At 44.7% G+C, this 20717-nt stretch overlaps 1 protein-coding gene across 5 annotated transcripts in view; it reads right to left on the bottom strand.

The window, feature by feature from the left end:
- Positions 1-20717, bottom strand: part of rpgra (retinitis pigmentosa GTPase regulator a) — a 92894-nt gene that overhangs the window by 7915 nt on the left and 64262 nt on the right. For all 5 annotated transcript variants that reach the window (XM_038802141.1, XM_038802138.1, XM_038802140.1 and 2 more), the window contains 6 exons: positions 19645-19803; positions 18791-18946; positions 15407-15531; positions 9730-9921; positions 5835-6024; positions 4768-4865 (listed from right to left, as the gene is read on the bottom strand). In XM_038802141.1, the coding sequence (XP_038658069.1) occupies positions 4768-4865; positions 5835-6024; positions 9730-9921; positions 15407-15531; positions 18791-18946; positions 19645-19803 (920 nt within the window). The remainder of the gene's footprint in view (positions 1-4767; positions 4866-5834; positions 6025-9729; positions 9922-15406; positions 15532-18790; positions 18947-19644; positions 19804-20717) is intronic.

Here is a 20717-nt window from a genome sequence, read left to right as displayed (position 1 = left end):
ATTGCCCGTCCCTAATTACCCTCCAGAAGGTGATGGTGATCCACTGCTGTATTCCATGTGGTGAAGGCACTCCCACAGTGGTTGTTGAGATTTGATCTGATTGAGTGGTTGACTCAGCCATTCAGAGGACAATTACAAGTCACCTGCATTGTTGTGGCTATGAAAGCACACAGGCTAAACCAAGTAAAGGCAGTAGATTTCCTTCCTTGAAGGACATTAATGAACCACCTGGGCCTTTTACGTCAAAAGCTATACATTCACCATCACTGATACTCAACTACCGTAGTGGGATTTGAACACCAGTTCAACAGTCTAAGACTCCGTATTACTAATCTAGTATGTAATCACTATGCATTCATTCTGGATGACTCTGGGCTCCAACATTTACTCCACCTAAGAGGACCTGGTTGAGGAATTCAGGAATTCCAACCAGACACTCATAGCTTCCAATCTTCACTCAGACAGAACCCATCAGTAAGAGTGATATGCAACTATAAGAGTCTGAGAAAGATGCACGATTTCACCATTCTTAGTAAAGAGATTCTTAAATTAATCATTTGCTCTTTTAATGATTAACTCATATTCATATTCCATTGTTCTGGACTCACCTACATGTGGAAACTTTCTGCTGAATGGTCAGTGCTCGAATCCTCCATCGTGCCCTCCTTAATCACAGCTGTGATATCATCTCTGACTAGTAATGCAACTCCAAGCATGTCCATCCTAGCAAACTCCTTCATACTTTTAATAACCTCTATTAGGTCGCCTCTTTTGCAGAAAAACAAAAAACAGCCCAGGCTATTCAATTTTTTTTTTCTAAATTTAGAGTACCCAATTCATTTTTCCAATTAAGGGGCAATTTAGTGTTGCCTGCCCCGCACATCTTTGGGTTATGGGAGTGAAACCCATGCAACACAGGGAGAATGTGCAAACTAATTAGTTTTAAACTAATGTGGCAGGGGGTTGGGAACCAGATTAGGAAGTTAGAGGTCAGTAAAGAGGCAGCAACTAAAGCCAGTAAGGTACTAGATAATAAACTCAATGTGACTAAGGGGAAGAGTAGACAGGGAAGAGATGATGAACTCAAAGGGACATGTTGTCTGAGGTGCATTTGTTTTAATGCGAGAAGTGTAGCAGGTAAGGCAGATGAATTTAGGGCTTGGATTAGTACCTGGGAATATCATGTTATTGGTATTACTGAGACTAGGTTGAGGGAAGGGCAAGACTGGCAACTAAATGTCCCAGGGTATAGATGCTTCAGGAGGGATAGAGAGGGAGGTAAAAGGGGTGGAGAAGTTGCATTACTAGTCAGAGATGATATCACAGCTGTGATTAAGGAGGGCACGATGGAGGATTCGAGCACTGAGGCAATATGGATAGAGCTAAGAAATAGGAAGGGTGCACTAACATTGTTGGGACTTTACTACAGGCCTCCCAAAAGCGAGCGTGACGTAGAGGTATTAACATGTAGACAGTTTATAGAACAATGTAGGAGCAATAGGGTGGTTGTGATGGGAGATTTTAACTTCCCCAACATTGAATGGGACTCATGTAGTGTTGGAGGTGTAGATGGAGCAGAATTTGTAAGGAGCATCCAGGAGAGGTTTTTAGAGCAGTATGTAAATAGTCCAACTCGGGAAGGGGCCATACTGGACCTGGTATTGGGGAATGATCCCGGCCAGGTGGTTGAAGTTTCAGTCGGTGATTACTTTGGGAACAGCGATCACAATTCCGTAAGTTTTAGAATACTCATGGACAAAGGCGAGAGTGGTCCTAAAGGAAGAGTGCTAGGCAGCACGGTGGCCTAGTGGTTAGCACAACCGCCTCACGGCGCTGAGGTCCCAGGTTCGATCCCGGCTCTGGGTCACTGTCCGTGTGGAGTTTGCACATTCTCCCCGTGTCTGCGTGGGTTTCGCCCCCACAACCCAAAAATGTGCAGAGTAGGTGGATTGGCCACGCTAAATTGCCCCTTAATTGGAAAAAATAATTGGGTAATCTAAATTAATAAAAAAAAAAATTTAAAAAAAAAAAGGAAGAGTGCTAAATTGGGGAAAGGCCAAGTATATCAAAATTTGACAGGAGCTAGGGAATGTGGACTGGGAGCAGCTGTTTAAGGATAAATCCACATTTGAAATGTAGGAGTCTTTTAAGGAAAGGTTGATAAGAGTGCAGAACAGACATGTCCCTGTGAAAATTAGAGATAGAAATGGCAAGATTAGGGAACCATGGATGACGGGTGGAATTGTGAGACTAGCTAAAATGAAAAAGGAAGCATACATAAGATCGAGGCGACTCAAAACTGATGAAGCTTTGGAGGAATATTGGGAAAGTTGGACAAATCTCAAACGCGCAATAAAGGGGGCTAAAAGGGGTCATGAAATATCTTTGGCTAACAGGGTTAAGGAAAATCCCAAAGCCTTTTATTCATATATAAGGAGCAAGAGGATAACTAGAGAAAGGATTGGCCCACTCAAAGACAAAAGAGGGAATTTATGCGTGGAGTCAGAGGAAATGAGTGAGATTCTTAATGAGTACTTTGCATCAGTATTCACCAAGGAGAGGGACATGACGGACGTTGAGGCTAGGGATGGGTGTTTAAATACTCTAGGTCACGTTGGCATAAGGCAGGGGGAGGTTTTTGGTATTCTAAAAGGCATTAAGGTGGACAAGTCCCCAGGGCCAGATGGGATCTATCCCAGGTTACTGAGGGAAACGAGGGACGAAATAGCTGGGGCCTTAATAGATATCTTTGCAGCATCCTTGAGCATGGGTGAGGTCCCGGAGGACTGGAGAATTGCTAATATTGTCCCTTTGTTTAAGAAGGGTAGCAGGGATAATCCAGGGAATTATAGGCCTGTGAGCTTGACGTCAGTGGTAGGCAAACTGTTGGAGAAGATACTGAGGGATAGGATCTATTCACATTTGGAAGAAAATAGACTGATCAGTGATAGGCAGTATGGTTTTGTGCAGGAAGGTCATGTCTTACAAACCTAATAGAATTCTTTGAGGAAGTGACAAATTAATTGATGAGGGAAGGGCTGTAGATGTCATATACATGGACTTCAGTAAGGCGTTTGATAAAGTTTCCCATGGAAGGTTGATGGAAAAAGTGAAGTCGTATGGGGTTCAGGGTGTACTAGCTAGATGGATAAAGAACTGGCTGGGCAACAGGAGACAGAGAGTAGTGGTGGAAGGGAGTGTCTCAAAATGGAGAAAGGTGACTAGTGGTGTTCCACAGGATCCGTGCTCGGACCACTGTTGTTTGTGATATACATAAATGATCTGGACAAAGGTATAGGTGGTCTGATGAGCAAGTTTGCAGATGATGCTAAGATTGGTGGAGTTGCAGATAGCGAGGAGGACTGTCAGAGAATACAGCAAAATATAGATAGATTGGAGAGTTGGGCAGAGAAATGGCAGATGGAGTTCGATCCAGGCAAATGCGAGGTGATGCATTTTGGAAGATCTAATTCAAGAGCGGACTATATGGACAATGGAAGAGTCCTGGGGAAAATTGATGTACAGAGAGATCTGGGAGTTCAGGTCCATTGTACCCTGAAGGTGGCAACGCAGGTCGATAGAGTGGTCAAGAAGGCATACAGCATGCTTGCCTTCATCGGACGGGGTATTGAGTACAAGAGTCGGCAGGTCACGTTACAGTTGTATAGGACTTTGGTTAGACCACATTTGGAATACTGCGTGCAGTTCTGGTCGCCACATTATCAGAAGGATGTGGATGCTTTAGAGAGGGTGCAGAGGAGGTTCACCAGGATGTTGCCTGGTTATGAAGGGTGCTAGCTATGAAGAAAGGTTGAGTAGATTAGGATTGTTTTCGTTGGAAAGACGGAGGTTGTGGGGGACCTGATTGAGGTCTACAAAATGATGAGAGGTATGGACAGGGTGGATAGCAACAAGCTTTTTCTAAGAGTCGGGGTGTCAATTACAAGGGGTCACGATTTCAAGGTGAGAGGGGGAAAGTTTAAGGGAGATGTGCGTGGAAAGTTTTTTTACGCAGAGGGTGGTGGGTGCCTGGAACATTTTGCCAGCGGAGGTGGTAGAGGCGGGCACAATAGCATCATTTAAGATGTATCGGGACAGATATATGAACGGGCGGGAAACAGAGGGAAGTAGATCCTTGGAAAATGGGCAACAGGTTTAGATAAAGTTTCTGGATCGGCGCAGGCTGGGAGGGCCGAAGGGCCTGTTCCTGTGCTGTAATGTTCTTTTTTCTTTGTTCCACACGGACAGTGACTCAGAGCCGGGATCGACCCTGGGACCTCGGCGCCGTGAGGCAGCAGTGCTATCCACTGTGCCACCATGCTGCCCTCCAGGTTATTCAATTTTACCTGTTCATTCCAGCTTCAAATTTCTAATAATATTCTTTTAAATTTTCCAGTCCCTCAATATCCTTTTGCTAGTAAGAAGATGAGAACTGCACACAATCATTCAATTGGTAACTAGCCATGGGTCTACATAAATATAGCATTACCTCCTTGCTTGTACATACTATTCATCTAGAAATGAGTCCCAGTACTTTATGGCCTTATCAATTTGCAATTTATTTTACCTTTATTCCCAGATCTTTTTGGTTCTTAACCCAACATTGATTTGCACTTTTCAAGATAAGAAACTTCCTTATTTGTCATGTCAAAATTGACCACCTGATATTTTGCTACAATCATTTTATTTTCTAATCATCCACCAGATTACCATAATAATCTTAACTATCCATTGTGAATCTCCACCCATGCATTTCTCTATCCTTACCATGTTCAAAAAATCAGTGGTATCACCAAGGCCTTTGTCATTTTCCTCTTCAGATTCCTCTTCGCCAGAGCTCTTGTGAGCATTCATGACCCTTGGAACTAAAAAAAAAATAATATTTATTATCAAGAATTAAGTAAGTAAATCAATGCTAGTCTATCTATATACTCTATGTGTACACAAATGTACAACTAAATAAAGATGGAAGCATTTGGAAGTACAAAAAAGATCATTTCTTTCATATACCATACCAACGCTACAGCAGCAAAAAGGGACTGGTGGCTGTCAAAATACTATAACTTGATGGTAAAGATTAGAAATATTTCCTTTCACTAACTTGAAGTGATTTAATTTTGGTTATACCATGTCTCTATTTCTTGAAAATTTTGTCCCTAAAACTATATGTTCTGGAACCTGTCAAATGTTAATGTTATAATACACATACGTTCTGAACGGCTTCAATCTCCACACGGGTACTTAATTTAATCTGCAGCCATATCAGATTTTTTTTATGACTGCTCAAAATACAACACAAAGTAACAGTTCTGGGTGGATAGGAAACAAGTACTGTAAAATATTCAACATTAGTTTGAGGTTTACTGAGCCACATATAAATAAACTAGCCCAAAACCAATTCAAGATGTATTTAATTCACCTCCGCAATATTTTACTGTCTTTGTATTACTGTAATTAATTTTTTTAAATTTCAAACTGCTTTTATAAGAATGCATCTCATAATAACATTGATTACTGAATGTTGTTAATGGATCAGATCACCACTTACACCTGGAAGGGAATATAACCATTTTGAAAGTGTACTTGAAGAAATAAACATTTATACATCCGGTTATAGAAAAAAACACAATATTTCTGCTTAAATATTAAGTGTAGACGTAAGTAAAATCTGATTCTATTGTTGCCACTGAGGCATTATGCCATTGTCAGTTCTAAACAAATGGAACTATGGAATGCAAGTCCCAAAACACTTTCAAAAATCCTGTAATTTCATGCAATGAAAACAACTTATTTAGTCACCATTATACCTGTGGTTCTGGCTGTGAGTACATTACCTTTGTTGGGAGATGGTGATTCTTCAAAGATTCGAACACCATTAATTGACTTTGAGGCAATGAGGTTTTCTTCAGCAACTTTCATTCCAGGAATTGTCTGACTGCTGATGGGTAGGGAGGAATTAAGGAGACCAGCTCCAATTGGAGGCAGTGTGCGTACCAGCTGACTTAACTTATCGGGAGACATTTCCTGAAAATAAAACTACAGGTATAAGTAAACAAGGTCTAATATGTCATCCTCAAAATCATGAGTTTTGGAGCGGTGCTAGATAATGAGTAATTAATTACCTAATTAGCTAATTTCTCCCTCAACAAAATCAAAAGGACTTCCAGTGGCGGCAATGGAGTGCTTGAACACAGATTTGGTGGCTCCCGCTCAAGGTGGTATTTTCCCCATCTGAAGGGCGAAGTTATGGATGGAAAGTGGCGTAGGAGTACCTGGTGAAGGTGTAACTCCTCTGGTGTGGCTGGTGGATGGATCCACGAACTAGGAGTGGGACCAGAAGAAATGAGCTGTTGGAACAGGAGAGTCTTCGTGGTGCACCACAGGTAAAGATGGTAGAGGGCAAAGGGCCCGTTCTGCCCGCCCAGTGGTCAACGGAGCAGTTGGTGTAATTTCTGAAGGCCAAGTTCAGCCATGAGAGGAAGGAGGCCCTGTTGGAGCGCGTGAAAGCAGGCTTTGCGAAAGTGGACCAGAAGCTGGAGTCCCAGGGCTGGGTGATCCAGAAAGTGGAGGAGGCAGTGGGGGAGCAGGATGAGCAGCTGGCTTTGTTAATGCCTGAGGTGGGGGTGATGCGGGAGACCCAGAAGAGGCTGAAGGGGAAGGTGGTGGATCTGAAGAACTGCTCCAGAAGGCAAAATTTGCCCGAAGGCATCGAAGGTGCGGAGGCCAGCACATATGTGGCCAAAATGTTGGAGCAGTTGATGAGGGAGGGGGCCTTTGACCTGCCCCTGGAGGTCGACGGAGTGCACAGGGCGCTGATGCGGAGGTTGCAAGCGGACAAGCTGCCAAGGCCAATCTTCTGGATACAGGTTCTTCGATGGTGAGGCAGATGAGGAAGTGCACCTGGAAAAGGAACGAGCTGCGGGTGTATCAAGACCTGGGTGCAGAACTGGCAAAGTGGAGGGCCGGGTTTAATCGGGTCACATCTGCCCTCTTCAAGAAGAGGGTGAAGCTTAGTGTGCTGTACCCAATCTGCCTCTGGAAGACTTAGCAGAAGCGCAAATATTATTTTGGCATGCCAGAGGAAGCGGTGGGAGTTTATGAGGGACATGGACTGGCAGGAGAAGGAGGACATTGAATTTTGGAGGAGTTTGTGAGGAGGTTTCTTTGCTCTCGGGGAAACCTCCCCTTGAATGTGAATAGGGGCAGCACGGTAGCATGGTGGTTAGCATAAATGCTTCACAGCTCCAGGGTCCCAGGTTCGATTCCCGGCTGGTCTGTGTGGAGTCTGCACGTCCTCCCCCTGTGTGCGTGGGTTTCCTCCGGGTGCTCCGGTTTCCTCCCACAGTCCAAAGATGTGCGGGTTAGGTGGATTGGCCATGCTAAATTGCCCGTAGTGTCCTAATAAAAGTAAGGCTAAGGGGGGGGTTGTTGGGTTACGGGTATAGGGTGGATACGTGGGTTTGAGTAGGGTGATCATGGCTCGGCACAACATTGAGGGCCGAAGGGCCTGTTCTGTGCTGTACTGTTCTATGTTCTATGAAATGTTCTTTTGGTTTTGATGGCGGGGTGTTTGGAGGGCAGGTTCCTCCATAGGGGAATATCAACAGTGAGTGCACCTTTTCTGATTTTTGGAGAGTGTGGATGGAGAGAGGGTGGGGCTACAGGGGGTTCGAAGGCCTTGGGCAGGGGCCACCACGCTAGCTGGACGGGCTAGTTAACAGGAGTGCAGTGCAAGGCTGTCAGGAGGTAGGCATAGGGAAGAGGGCTGTTGTTTGGTTTGAGATTGCGGGGGGGAGGGGGGGGGGGGTTGCTGACAAGGGTATGGTTGTTATGGTGCAGCTGGAAAGGGAGTGATGAGGGTGGACATCCGAGGGTGGGCCAAGAGGGTCATGTGACATGGGCCAGGGTCTGGCTCAAAAAGATCACATGGAACATGAGGGGGCTGAATAGGCCGGTCAAACATCACATTTGTTCACGCACCTGAGGAGTCTCAAGGCGAATGTGCCCTTTTTGCAGGAGACGGATTGGATCAGCCAAGGTTGAGGAAAGGATGGGTGGGGCAGGTGTTCCACTCTGGACTAGCATGAAGACGAGGTGGGTTGGCAGTGCTGGTGAAAAAGCGGGTGGCGTTCGAGGTGTGGAACACTGTGGCAGATCCGGGGTTTAGGGGGCGGGGGTTGGCGGCGCGTGGGACGGGGGAAGGGGTTTGTGGGAAGCTGGAGGAGATGACGGTGGTCTTGGTAAATGTTTAAGCCTTAAATTGAGATGATGTAGATATCATGAGGCGGGTGCTGGGGAAGATTCCTGACCTGGACTCGCACCAGTTGATCATGGGAGGCGGATTTTAATACGGTTATAGAGCCAAGCTTGGACCAGTCGAGCCCGAGGTCAGGGAAGGTGTCTGCAGTGGCGAAAGAGCTGAAGGGGCTTATGGAGCTTATTTTGGAGAGGGGGTGGCTGAAGGGGTTTATGAAGCTTATTTGGCCGGGGGAGGGGGGTTTGGGAGGCCGAGGGTGAAGGAATTAACATATTTTTCACATGTGCACCTGGTGTACTCCCGAATTACTTTTTCATGGTTGACAGGGCATTGTTGGCGGGGGGGTGGTCGATTTGGAGTATTTGGCGATCGTTGTCTCCAACCACGCACCACACTGGGCAGATTTGCAGGTGGACCGGGAAGCCAGCGCCTGCAGTGAAGGCTGGATATAGGGTTGTTGGATGAGGCAGTGTGTGAGCGGGTGAGGGCCACCATCCAGGGGTATGTGGTGCTCAATGACACGGGGGAGGTCATGGCCGCCACGCTGTGGGAGGCACTCGACGGTGGTTCAGGGAGAGTTTACTTCAATTCGGGTACATAGGGAGAAGGCGAAACGGACATAGATGCCAAGGCTGGTGGAAGAGATTCTGAGAGTGGCCGTAGTTTCACCATTTCAAGATGTAAGCAGAGATTCTTCACAATACTGAATATTATTAATTCCTGGTATGGAAGGCAGTGAGAGACAAGACACAGCAGGAAGATATACTCAACAATATTGGGGGTTGGTTAGATCAATTGACTGGACGGCTGGTTCATGATATGGAGGGAAGGCAACAATGCGGATTCAATTCTTGTACCAGCTCAGGTTATTCATGAAGGCCCTCGCCTTCTCAACCTTGCTCCACATCTTGAGGTGTGGTGACCCTCAGGTTAAATCGCTACCAGTCAGCTCTCAAAGGGGAGGGCAGCCTATAGTCCTCTGGGACTGTGGTGATATTTACATCCTCTGCCACAATGCATTCCCCCAATTGGCCGATCTGAACTCATATTCAACACAAATGTGTGAAATCTACGTGTAGATTATGATGTTCCTTGAGATAGACCTGTTACAGACCTGTAATTGGTATGACACCACAACAGTAAAAAAAACACAAGAACACAGAGATTCTAACACTGAAACAGGCCCTAACCAGTCTGTCACCATTTACCTTGCCTGCAAATAGCCCTAATCACATTTATCCACTTTGCCTATATCGCTACATCCCTTTTTCATTCATTCACCTACCCATGAATATTACTATAGCTTCTGCCTCAAACTCTAATCCTTCAAGCCTTACAAAGCTCTGTTTCAATGGTCAAAATCTTTTACATGTAACCTGGCATCAACAAAATCTTGTTCCAGGCCTCCCAATTACCAGGAAAAAAACTGTAGTTTTTATACTAGGATAATAAAATGCATTTGTTGCACATACTCTTTCTCGACGCCTAATACGTGCCGATAATGCTCGACGTAATGTGCTGGGTGTACTTGAATCGACCAGTGCCGTAGAATAATTATTTGTCAGGTAATTCTCATTTATGTCATCATCCTCAATCACAACATTTTCGGAATCTTTTGGTCTGGGTGTAGCAAGTACAAGCATGTGACATCCTCCACAGGCAACCTACAAAAGATTTCAAGGAAAGCAGCACTAGTACATGTCATGATCTTGCCCTGGAGATCATCTTGCAAGAAAAACAATGTTTGTCAATCCCTTGGCAAAGCATAACGTCTGCATGCACTGCTCCTCTGACATTTGCTGGAAAGTGTGCCTTGGCCAATATACTTGATTGGAAGAATATAAGTAGGTAGGAATAATCTTCCTCTTTGGTGTTACTTTATGAGACTCCTTTGATTCTTTAATATACAATCTAAATAAAGACGGCACACAGGTTCGAAAGGAACCGTCCAAAAAGCTCCCGTCACAAATGTATTCAAAAGAGCAAAAAAACAAAATGCCAAATGCCCTGTTTTAAATGGTCTGCAGTGCTTAAGCTTAACGATGGCCTAGAATTTGGGGTCAGCAGTGAAATTATGGTATTCGCTGTTGTCCTCAAATAAAGCAGTCCACAAATATCTGGCTCTCTGTGGCAGGAAATTCACATTTTCCAATGTTAAGTTCAGATGCAGGGAATCTCCGATGTTCTGAAACAGTGATGTCATTGGCAGGCTCAGCAGCCAACTACTTGCAAGAATTCTCATAAAACAAATTAAGAAGCAAACAGTTCTGACTATAATTCACTTTTAATAATTTTACTGACAGCAAAATAAAGGTTGGACCATATACATGAAGGTAAAAGCTGAAATATTAAACTCAAAAAATTATTTTAAAATTCATGCCGTTTTCTCACAATGGAGAAATTTGATATTTCACAAGTATACAATTAGTTTTTCAGGACCGTGCCATTGAAAACACAGTTACACCTCAATCAAAAAGGTGTTATTTTCTCAAGGGCTTTTACAGTGAAACTAATAATGCAGAAACAGGTAGTTCACATCAATCCAAGTTGATTTCTGCTTGCAAGGACATCACCACAATACCATGTGGCAAAATAGGGAATCACAGACAGCAAGTATCTGGATTTCCACATTCAACGGAACATATGCAAAAATCAGAAGTTGGTCTCCGTTTCACAGAGGATTGATGCCCACGCCGACAGTTGTGTTGTCATCGCAACTGCAAAATCTGGGCCAATAATCTGTGGCTGGCCCTGATCAGTTTAGCTTGAACGAATGAATAACTGATGTGACAACTGGAATCGTTAGGAATATTGGATTCTAAATATTGGGCAATTTAAGGGTTAAAAACTTGAAGTTAGAGTTTATTTGACAGCACTGGTCATTTTTTTTAAAGAATTCTGTTTTGCAGGGTCTGGATGCTTTTAGCAGCCAGAGGGTGAAATTGATGAAGGAATGTGTTTTTCAGTGGGGTCTAATGGACTGTGGTTTCACTGGGAAGTCCCTGGGGAGTTAATGTGCTTTGCAGCCTGCAGAGATAATCTGTTTTTCAACTTGGGGAGGTGGTGTCTTTGCTGGGTGGAGCCAAGCAGACAGAAATTTTGAAAAGCAATGGAGAGAGGCAGTTTTTGAAGAAAGCTTTGGAGAGAGGAGTTAAATTCTGATCTGCCTGACGCTAAGTCCACAATTCTCCCAGAGTAAGATAGATTGAAAGCTGCATGTTTACATTTTTGTTGGTTAATGGGAAATTGAGTAGTAGTGTTTACGGTGTAATTGTAAGCTATTCTTTTCAGGTCTGAAGTTAAACAGCTCAATATTGTAGTCATAATAGGGCGGCACGGTTGCACAGTGGTTAGCACTGTTGCTTCAGTGCGCTAGGGTCCCAGGTTCAATTCCCGCTTGGGTCACTGTCGGTGCGGAGTCTGCACGTTCTCCCCATGTCTGAGTGGGTTTCCCCCGGGTGCTCCAGTTTCCTCCCACAAATTCCAAAAGACGTGCTTGTTAGGTGAATTGGACATTCTGAATTCTCCCTCTGTGTACCCAAACAGGCGCCGGAGTGTGGCAACTAGGGGATTTTTACAGTAACTCCATTGAAGTGTTGTTTTAAATGTAACAAAGCACTATTTCTTCATGCAATCACTCCTGGAGAATATCACTCTTTTCGCACAGTCTTACAAATAAACTAAAATATTGGGGTTTTGGTCCTGTATCCTAGCCACTTTTGGAGTCTGGTCATAATAAAATTGGGGGTTCTTTATCGTGATTCCCAAGTATAATTCCTTATTTGGCTTGGGATTATTGAACTTGAGTGGGTGCGATTCTCCAGAAAGATTTGTGGCGAGCGGGAATTGCCGCAAGCTTCCCGGCGCTCGGCCCAGCGATGTTATTCAATGTTAATTGGTCCACTTAACGAGGCCTAACGGGCTTCTCGCCACAAATGAAGGCTCACCAGTTAATTCACTGGCAAAGCGCTCGCCAGCCCCCCGCTAACAAGGTCGACCAGCACTTAATCTGCACTTGCTCAGCCAACCCCAGCCAGCTCGCAAAAATGACGCCAAGGAAACCAGCCCCAAGATCCGGAGACATTTACCTGGGGAGGCTGCTAGTCGCTGTGAAGGCCAGGAGGGATGTCCTGTTCCCCCTAGGGTCCCAGAGGGTCAGCCATAGGGCAGCTAGTGCCACCTGGGATGAGGTGGCGGCGGCAGTCAGCTCGGGCGTGTGACCAGAAGGACTGGCCTCCAATGCCGGAAGATGATCAATGACCGACACCGGGCAGCACGAGCGAGTACCTGCCAACGCCCCCCACCCCAGAGACCTCCCCCCACCTGCCGCGGGAGAGTCTACCCACCCTCCGCCTTCAACCCTCCCAACCCTTCCTCCACCCCCTCCCCTTTCAGACCTCCAACCCCTTCTTCACAGCCCCCTCCCCCACCGCTGTGAACCACGAGTGTAGTTAATGATGCCCTCTCTGTGCCTCCTCAGGGAAAGCTCTCTCACAATTGCCAGATATCAGTATTCTCACCACCTTCAAAGTGTGTGCCCTGGAGGTGACCGGCGTGGCCGAGGACAGAGCGGTCACCAACGCGGAGGCTGGCGGATGCTGCAGAGGTGAGGAGCCACTGGGCTCCACCCGGAGGACCTGTCAAATGTGAGTCCTCCAGTCAACGGCCCATCCTGGTTAGCATCCTCTCCAGCCTTCCAGGAGACTACCTCGGAGGAGAGCTCCAAGGATGCCATGATCGAGGCGTCACAGCTGTCATCGCAACCTCCACCAGCACAGATACACCCACCTCGGTGGGATATGTTAGTCATCAGGGGTCTGGGGTACAATCTGGTGAGCACCACATTGCTGCTGATGTATATCAGGTGGACGCAGGAACCCCTAGGCAAGGTAACAGTTGGAGGCCTGCTGGATCCCAGGTCGCAGCGGGTCCCAGGTTGATGTTGAGCCTGTGGAAGAGGTCATCCTGGAGCTGAGGAAGACGATAGGCGTGGCCATGACATTCAGAGGGAGGTGTCAGTGACACTCCAGCAGATCCATTGCTGCTTGGAGGAGTCCCAGCTTGTCCCAGTCGTAGGTGGGCATTGCCGCAGCACTGCAGATCTTGTAGCATCGCTGAGGGAGTCAACGCAATGCTGTGGACCATGGGGAACCGCCAGGGCTGGCAGAGCCAGATGATGCAGGGGCAGCCGTGGCTTGAACCAGCTGCCCCTCTGTCCCAAGGTGAACCCCAGCGCCCTATGGGCACCGAGCAGGAGGAAGGGGTGCTGACTGTCACCCCGGGCCCGTCTCATGGAGTGGCGATGGTGGCCATCAGCTCCCCCGGGTGCCACCCCACTGACGAGGCCGCATGTCAGCCAGTATTCAGGTTGCAGCCGAAAAGTGAGCCGGGGCCCTCCGGCCTCAGAGCTCTACAGGACGCCTGCCAGGGGCATGGAAGGCCATGGATGTGATCGGCAGCTGTCTGCCTCCACCTCAGACGTGCATCCTGGGGACACACCTAGACATAGTGGTAGAGTCAAATCACATGGAGGATCACCGTGGGCACCAGAGGGGGAGGGGGGGGGGGGGGGGTTACTGCGTGACTCTCATTAATTTACGGAAGTGGTGATAATTGGTTTCTCACTACTCTACGGCGAGATTCACATTTCCCCGACAGGGAGAGGGCTGGTTGCATCGCAAACTGCTTAGTGCCTGGCCGGTTCCCGTTTTTGGCCTCCCCCGCTATTCACCAGCCTCATTTTGCTTGAGCGAGAGCGTAACAAGGCCGGAGAATCGAGCCCAGTGAGTGCGTATGGAACAATTGCATTTTTCAGGGTTTGAAATTTCAATAGGGAGCGACTGGAGATGGTTCTTTCAGTTGCAAAGATTTCCTGGGTGAGGAAGCAATTAATCTGGATAGTTTACAAAGCTAGGCTAAAGGAAAATATTTAGGCTTGGCAGAGAAACGGCAATTAACCTTACCTAAAGCTAGTTTAGCACAGGGCTAAATAGCTGGCTTTGAAAGCAGACCGAGGCAGGCCAGCAGCACGGTTCAATTCCCATACCAGCCTCCCCAAACAGGCGCCAGAATGTGGCGACTAGGGGCTTTTCACAATAACTTCGTTTGAAGCCTACTTGTGACAATAAGCAATTTTCATTTCATTTCATAACGGGGTCAGGACGGTAGCGATAATACAAGCCACAGCTCAATATTTAAATTTTCAAGAGACACAGCCCAAATCGTTAGAATTAGGTAGAATTCAATTACAAAATGACAAAAATCTCTGCAGGCTGCAAAGCACATTAACTCCCCAGGGACTTTCCAAGCCAAACCACAGCCCAGACTAAAAACACATGACTTTGTCAATTTCACCTTCTGGCTGCAAAAAGCACTCAGGCCCTGCAAAACAGAAATCCTTTTTAAAAAACCATGGCCACTGCACTCAAACACACTCTAACCCCAGGCCTTTAATTCTGAAATTGCCCAATACTTTGAATTCAATATTCATAAAGTCTTCTAGTTGTCGCACTGATCTAATTCATTCAGCAACATCACAAACTTGTACCGACATTCAGCAGATTTTACTTCCTATTAATTTCAATATACTTTGAAACTCTATTTTGGATGGGAACATCCACTGCCACATCCCAGGCCCCTTCAAAAATGGGCAGGTGTTTCATATGGGCAGAGATCAATCAGGACTTATTTACATCCAGTGGCATGCTCTGTTACACATTACAAAATCTATCTTTGGGGATAATGAAACTTAAATTGGCCTCCTACACTTAACCCTACTCAGCCTGTCAGGAGGAGAAAATATTACTGCAGGAGGCAACACATGTATAGCTTACAGGGCGAATAAAGAAGATACAACATGAACAGTTTTATTAACTGCATTAGTAACAATACACTGTCGGAATACCAAAACGACATTCTTCCATAATATACTTATTTTGTCACCTCAAATTGATCCCAACCCTAACAATAGCTCTGTAGCCAAAACTTCACCCCTATGTTACACAGGTCAAATTGCTCTTCCGATATACAGTGAAAGTTTGGAAGTTCAAAATCCTTCCAGCTCATGTGGGTATATAATAGAATTTTACACATTCAAAATGATATTTAACTGAGTCTAATGACAGCATGTAGTATTGTTTTAATACTCACTGATTGGACTGTTAACTTCAAAAATCTAGAGCAAAGAGTAGGTTTGAACTGATTGGTAAAATTCTCTTCCCCAAGTCCCAACTTGCCATGGCGTCCATCTCCGAAGGTATACAAGAGGCCATTATCTACCAATAAGATATAAGCAATGATAAAAGATTGACAATTGGGCAAATCTGCTGCACTATATCTTAATAAATTGTATGGACTGACATAACCCTATGTTTTTCAGGTATGCCAGATTTTTCACTTGTGCGCAGTGTGGATGACCACTCATTAAATCTTCCCTCACTCTCCAGAAGCCCAATTGTGTCCTTACGCATACAGAGCCTGGTAATATAGAATACCCCAGGATAAAGTGTTACTGTAAATTACACCAGGCACAAAAGAGATATGAATCCTTACATCGTCCCCTGGTCTTTGGACATACAAAAAATAGTGACCATCATATCATACAGATTAAGTTTACAAATTGAATTTATCAAAGTTAAACATATACTGTTAAAGATTAACACAGCATTTAACTTGCAGTTCCTTGACTCTTAAATACGAGATCCTTTGCTACACCTCCTAATAACGCTGGGCCTGGATTACAGTCCATAATACAAAACTTGCATGTAAGGTTACAGAGTTACCTCAAAAGGGCCTTCAAGTTTTGAAGTCTATATTAAAGAAACAAGACAAACTTAAGAACTGACATAAAGCTGACATATTTTTCCACTGAGGGAGAAAGATCTCATTCAAATCCACTTAATAAGATATCCAGGAGGGCAGGCCCATTATAGTTTCTTAAATTCAAGTTTTGTAGACATGTGTCATTCATTAGTCAAAACAGGCAATGTTACCCAGCTGGCTTTGGTTTGACAGTCTCATAATAGATACGAGACACAAATTCATTAATTCCGGATTGCAAACAGCTTTACCTAAATGACTAAATTTAGCACTAAACAAGCAGCCTGTCTCTACAAAGTATACACAGGTTCTCCAGTAACAAGTATTATTTCTTTAAGGAGTTGCTGTGGCTACATTTCAAACATGGTTAGATGTGGATTCCCACGGCGTCAAAGACCCGGGTTCGATCCCGGCCCGGAGTCACTGTCCCTGTGGAGTTTGCATTCTCCCCATGTCTGCATTGGTCTCGCCCCCACAACTTAAAGATGTGCAGAATAGGTAGATAGGCCATGCTAAAATTGCCCCTTAATTGGGAAAAAAGAGAATTGGGTACTCTTTTTAAAAAAGATGTGGATTCTGTACAACCTAGCCAGAGTTCTTTCCCGAGCCCCTCTTTACTAAAATACCAGTTAAGAGTGCAGTGAATCGACTGCTGGTGTAAAGTTAAACGCATGGTGAATTATATGTTACCATAATGATTTATGCCTCAGGCTAATGGCAGGTGAACTGGGTGAGGAAATGTCACGACAAAATACATAGAAGATTTTCTGGTATTTAAACTAAGGTAAAAGTCATACGTAACGAGGAAGCAGAATGAAATCCTCAATTATTCAGTTTTCGGTTTCCATTCAATTTATAATTCAGGTTTGAACCATGATATTTTACAAAGTGTACATCAACACATTATTCTCAAATTATATTCGAAATGGAAAGCTCCAACTTAGCTGGGAATAACAAACAAAAGCAGCGAGCAATGCAAGGAATCACCTGAGGAACGAGCAACAGTAGAACATAGAAGTACAGAAATAGCCAGAAGCCAGTAATACAAAGAAGCAAAAATCTGCCAGGCATGGCCAACAGCAAATAAAACCAGGAGCACAAGGTACATAGTGGTGAGGATGTAGATGGGGCAAAAGGCAGCAGGTACAATTAAGAATAGATTGCAGACTGAACAATCAGTGATGAGGGGGAATAAGGCAGAATTTATCACTTAATTTAAATAGATTATTTGAAACACAAGGTAATTTCATTTTATATGTTAACATGGAGGAATAGTTTTTGCACAAAACTGTAAGTTAAGATGGTAGCAAGTTCAAGAGGTTAAGTTGAATATTTGTTCCACCCTCTATCTGGCACACACTTGCTCTTTGCACCACACAGACATGCTCATTCTCTCTCTCTCTCAGGACTTAGTAGAACAAACAGGTGCACAACGACACATTTTTAATATGTTATAGTCAAATCTATATATATCTATATTTTATCATTTGTGTTTTCAAGTACAGTATTAGTACATATTTCTGATAGCTGAAACATTCTGCATTAATATTTAAAAGGACACTGACTCAGGACACAGATTAAAATCCTTATTTTCTCATGCACAACAAATAATAATAATTATTACTTTATTATCACAAGCAGGCTTACATTAACACTGCAATGAAGTTAATGTGAAAAACCCCTCGTTGCCATATTGCGGCGCCTGTTCAGATACACGGAGAGAGAATTCAGAATGTCCAATTCACCTAACAGCTTATCTTTCGGGACTTGTGGGAGGAAAACGGAGCACCTGGAGGAAACCCACGCAGACACGGGGAGAATGTACAGACTCCGCACACAGTGACTCAAGCCTGGAATCAAGCCTGAAACCTGGGACCCTGGTGCTGTGAAGCGACAGTGCTAACCATTGTGCTACCGTGCTGCCCCAAAGACAGTGATGCCATAAAAAGAATATCAGGAGTTAGAAATTTAATGAAAATCCTTCATCTAGAAGTTCACCCCAAAATTTGTCTTGCAACAAATGGTAAAGCACAGGTGTCTAAAATTGTTGAAGAATAGGAGACCTGGAAATTAACTTTTTACTCTTTTGAACTCGTCATATTTGGAGATGGAAGAGTGCGCAATGAACCAAAGTTCTGCGTCAAAAGCTGCAGATGTTTGTGATTTATTTGTTGGACTAGTATGTGCAAAATATGAATGCTAAATGTCTCAAGGGGTGAGTTTAGGATCTTGCAGTGTCAAGAAATGCAACTTTTAAAGGAACTTCCTTTACTATTATAAGCGAAATTCTGTGGATTATGAAATCTGAAACAAGATTAGACGTTGATGCAAAACCTCAGCAGGTCCAGCAGAATCTGCAAGGAGAGAAAGCAGAGCCAACATTCAAGTCCTTATAAATTTAGAGTGCCCAATTAATTTTTTTCCAATTAAGGTTAGCATGGCCAATTGACCTAACGTGCACATCTATGGATTGTGGATGTGAAACCCACACAGACATGAGGAGAATGTGCAAACACCACACAGACAGTGACCCAGGGCCGTGATCCGAACCAGTATGCTCAACGCCGTAGGCAGCAGAGCTAACCACTGTGCCATGTGTCGCTCTATAATAACTTTAAATATTACATCTATAAACAAGAATTTTTTTTTAACTAAACCAACATAATATAGTTTCTTGATTTCAGTGTGTCTGGATGTCAACATGATATTACGTACCTGTCACTATAGCAGTATGATTCTCCCCACATGAAATAAACTGTACATTCTTCTTTTTCAACTGTTCTACCACCTTTGGCAATGAGGATTCAAAAATGAATGTGCCATGTCCTAACTGGCCAAATTGGCCGAAGCCAAATGCATACACATCCCCCTCTGTGGACAGAGACAGACCACACACAAAATATGAGATGACATTGCTCACAAGAGAACCAAAAGTACCAACAAAATGCAAAAGTTGCAAATTTTTCCCTTAATTATCAACCAAATCTTGTGGTCAAGAATCAAAGTGCTCACTTTAGATATACAGGATTTGAGAATGGAAATATTCGTTAACATTTAAAATAGTGCGAAGAATTTGCTATCTTACAGACTAAAATTTGAAACATTTGTATCCATGAAACGAGATAAAGTACTACTACAAAAAATGTCATATAAATATAGAGTTCCATTGGATGTTATTTGTTAAACTCTTATACCCATTCAGTGCTTTATCAAAATGTTTACTTTATTGAAAAATAAGGCATGCTATTATGAGGAAATTTGGATCTGTGGAAATAAACATGGTAAATACAATGATTCATAACTTTTTTCCAGTAAATTCAATGTGAAGAACCAATTTTCATCAATTTCAATACTTTAGCAAATGCACATAGAATGGGGAATTTGAAAGTATATCTGTTTTTCCAAAAGGCTCTACTTTTTCCCCCTTTAATAGCAGTTTTAGACAGATTTACACAGGTTGATTTTAAATATAGGGAAGCAATTTTTATATCCGTGTAATTCAGTATGATATAAATCTGAATGTGATTTTTCACATAAATCTTTGAAATCCACTGGAACTGCAAATGTACCTGCAAGGACAATGGTATGATCTCCCCCACAGGAAACTTGGGTGACATTTCCTGAAATACCAGCAACAGGCTGAGGGATCCGGTGATTGATTGGTTGATCAAGTGGTAGTCCCAGTTTTCCATGGTCAGATTCTCCAACGGTATAAAGCTGTCCATCATCTGTGGAATCAGATAAATTGTGTTGAAGTAGCCCAGTCACTGACGCACCTGCTATGTGAACTTGTGAAACTGCAATCATAGAAATCATCGCACCTCTACAGTGCAGGAGGCCATTCGGCCCATTGAGTCTGTACCGACCCTTGGGAAGAGTACCCCTCCCCCCTAGATCCATGTCCTTACCCTATTCCCATAATCCAATAAACCCAGCTAACCTTTTGGACATTAAGGGACAATTTAGCATGGCCAATTCACCTAGCCTACATATCTTTGTGGGTAGCACTGCCGCTTCACAGCTTCAGGATCCCAGGTTCGATTCCCAGCTTGAGTGACTGTCTGTGCAGAGTCTGCACGTTCTCCCTGTGTCTGCGTGGGCTTCCTCCGGGTGCTCCGGCTCCTCCCACAAGTCCCGAAAGACGTGCTGTTAGGTAATTTGGACATTCTGAGCCGGAAGTGCAGGAGGCGAAAGAGGCCGGTGTGCTGGCCTTTGCGTCCCTAGTAGCCCGGCGAAGGATCTTGCTACAATGGAAGGATGCGAGGCCCCCAAGCGTGGAGACCTGGATCAATGACATGGCGGGTTTCATTAAGCTAGAGAAGGTCAAATTCGCCCTGAGAGGGTCGGTACAAGGGTTCTTTAGGCGGTGGCAACCTTTTCCTCGACTTTCTGGCTCAACGATAGGGTACGGGGACAGTAGCAGCAGCAACCCGGGGGGGAAGGGGGAAGGAAAAGGTGGGGGGGGGGGAAGGGGGAGGGAAAAGGTGGGGGGGGAAGGGGGAGGGAAAAGGTTGGGGGGGGGGATGGGGGAGGGAAAAGGTGGGGGGGGGGGGGAAAAGGGGGAGGGAAAAGGTGGGGGGGGGGGGGAAGGGGGAGGAAAAAGGTGGGGGGGGGGGGGGGGGGGGGGGGGGAGGGGAGGGAA

The sequence above is a fragment of the Scyliorhinus canicula genome, chromosome 7 (genome assembly GCF_902713615.1).
Source record: "Scyliorhinus canicula chromosome 7, sScyCan1.1, whole genome shotgun sequence".
Classification (NCBI taxonomy): domain Eukaryota; kingdom Metazoa; phylum Chordata; class Chondrichthyes; order Carcharhiniformes; family Scyliorhinidae; genus Scyliorhinus; species Scyliorhinus canicula.
This window is presented reverse-complemented; position numbering and strand designations above follow the sequence as displayed.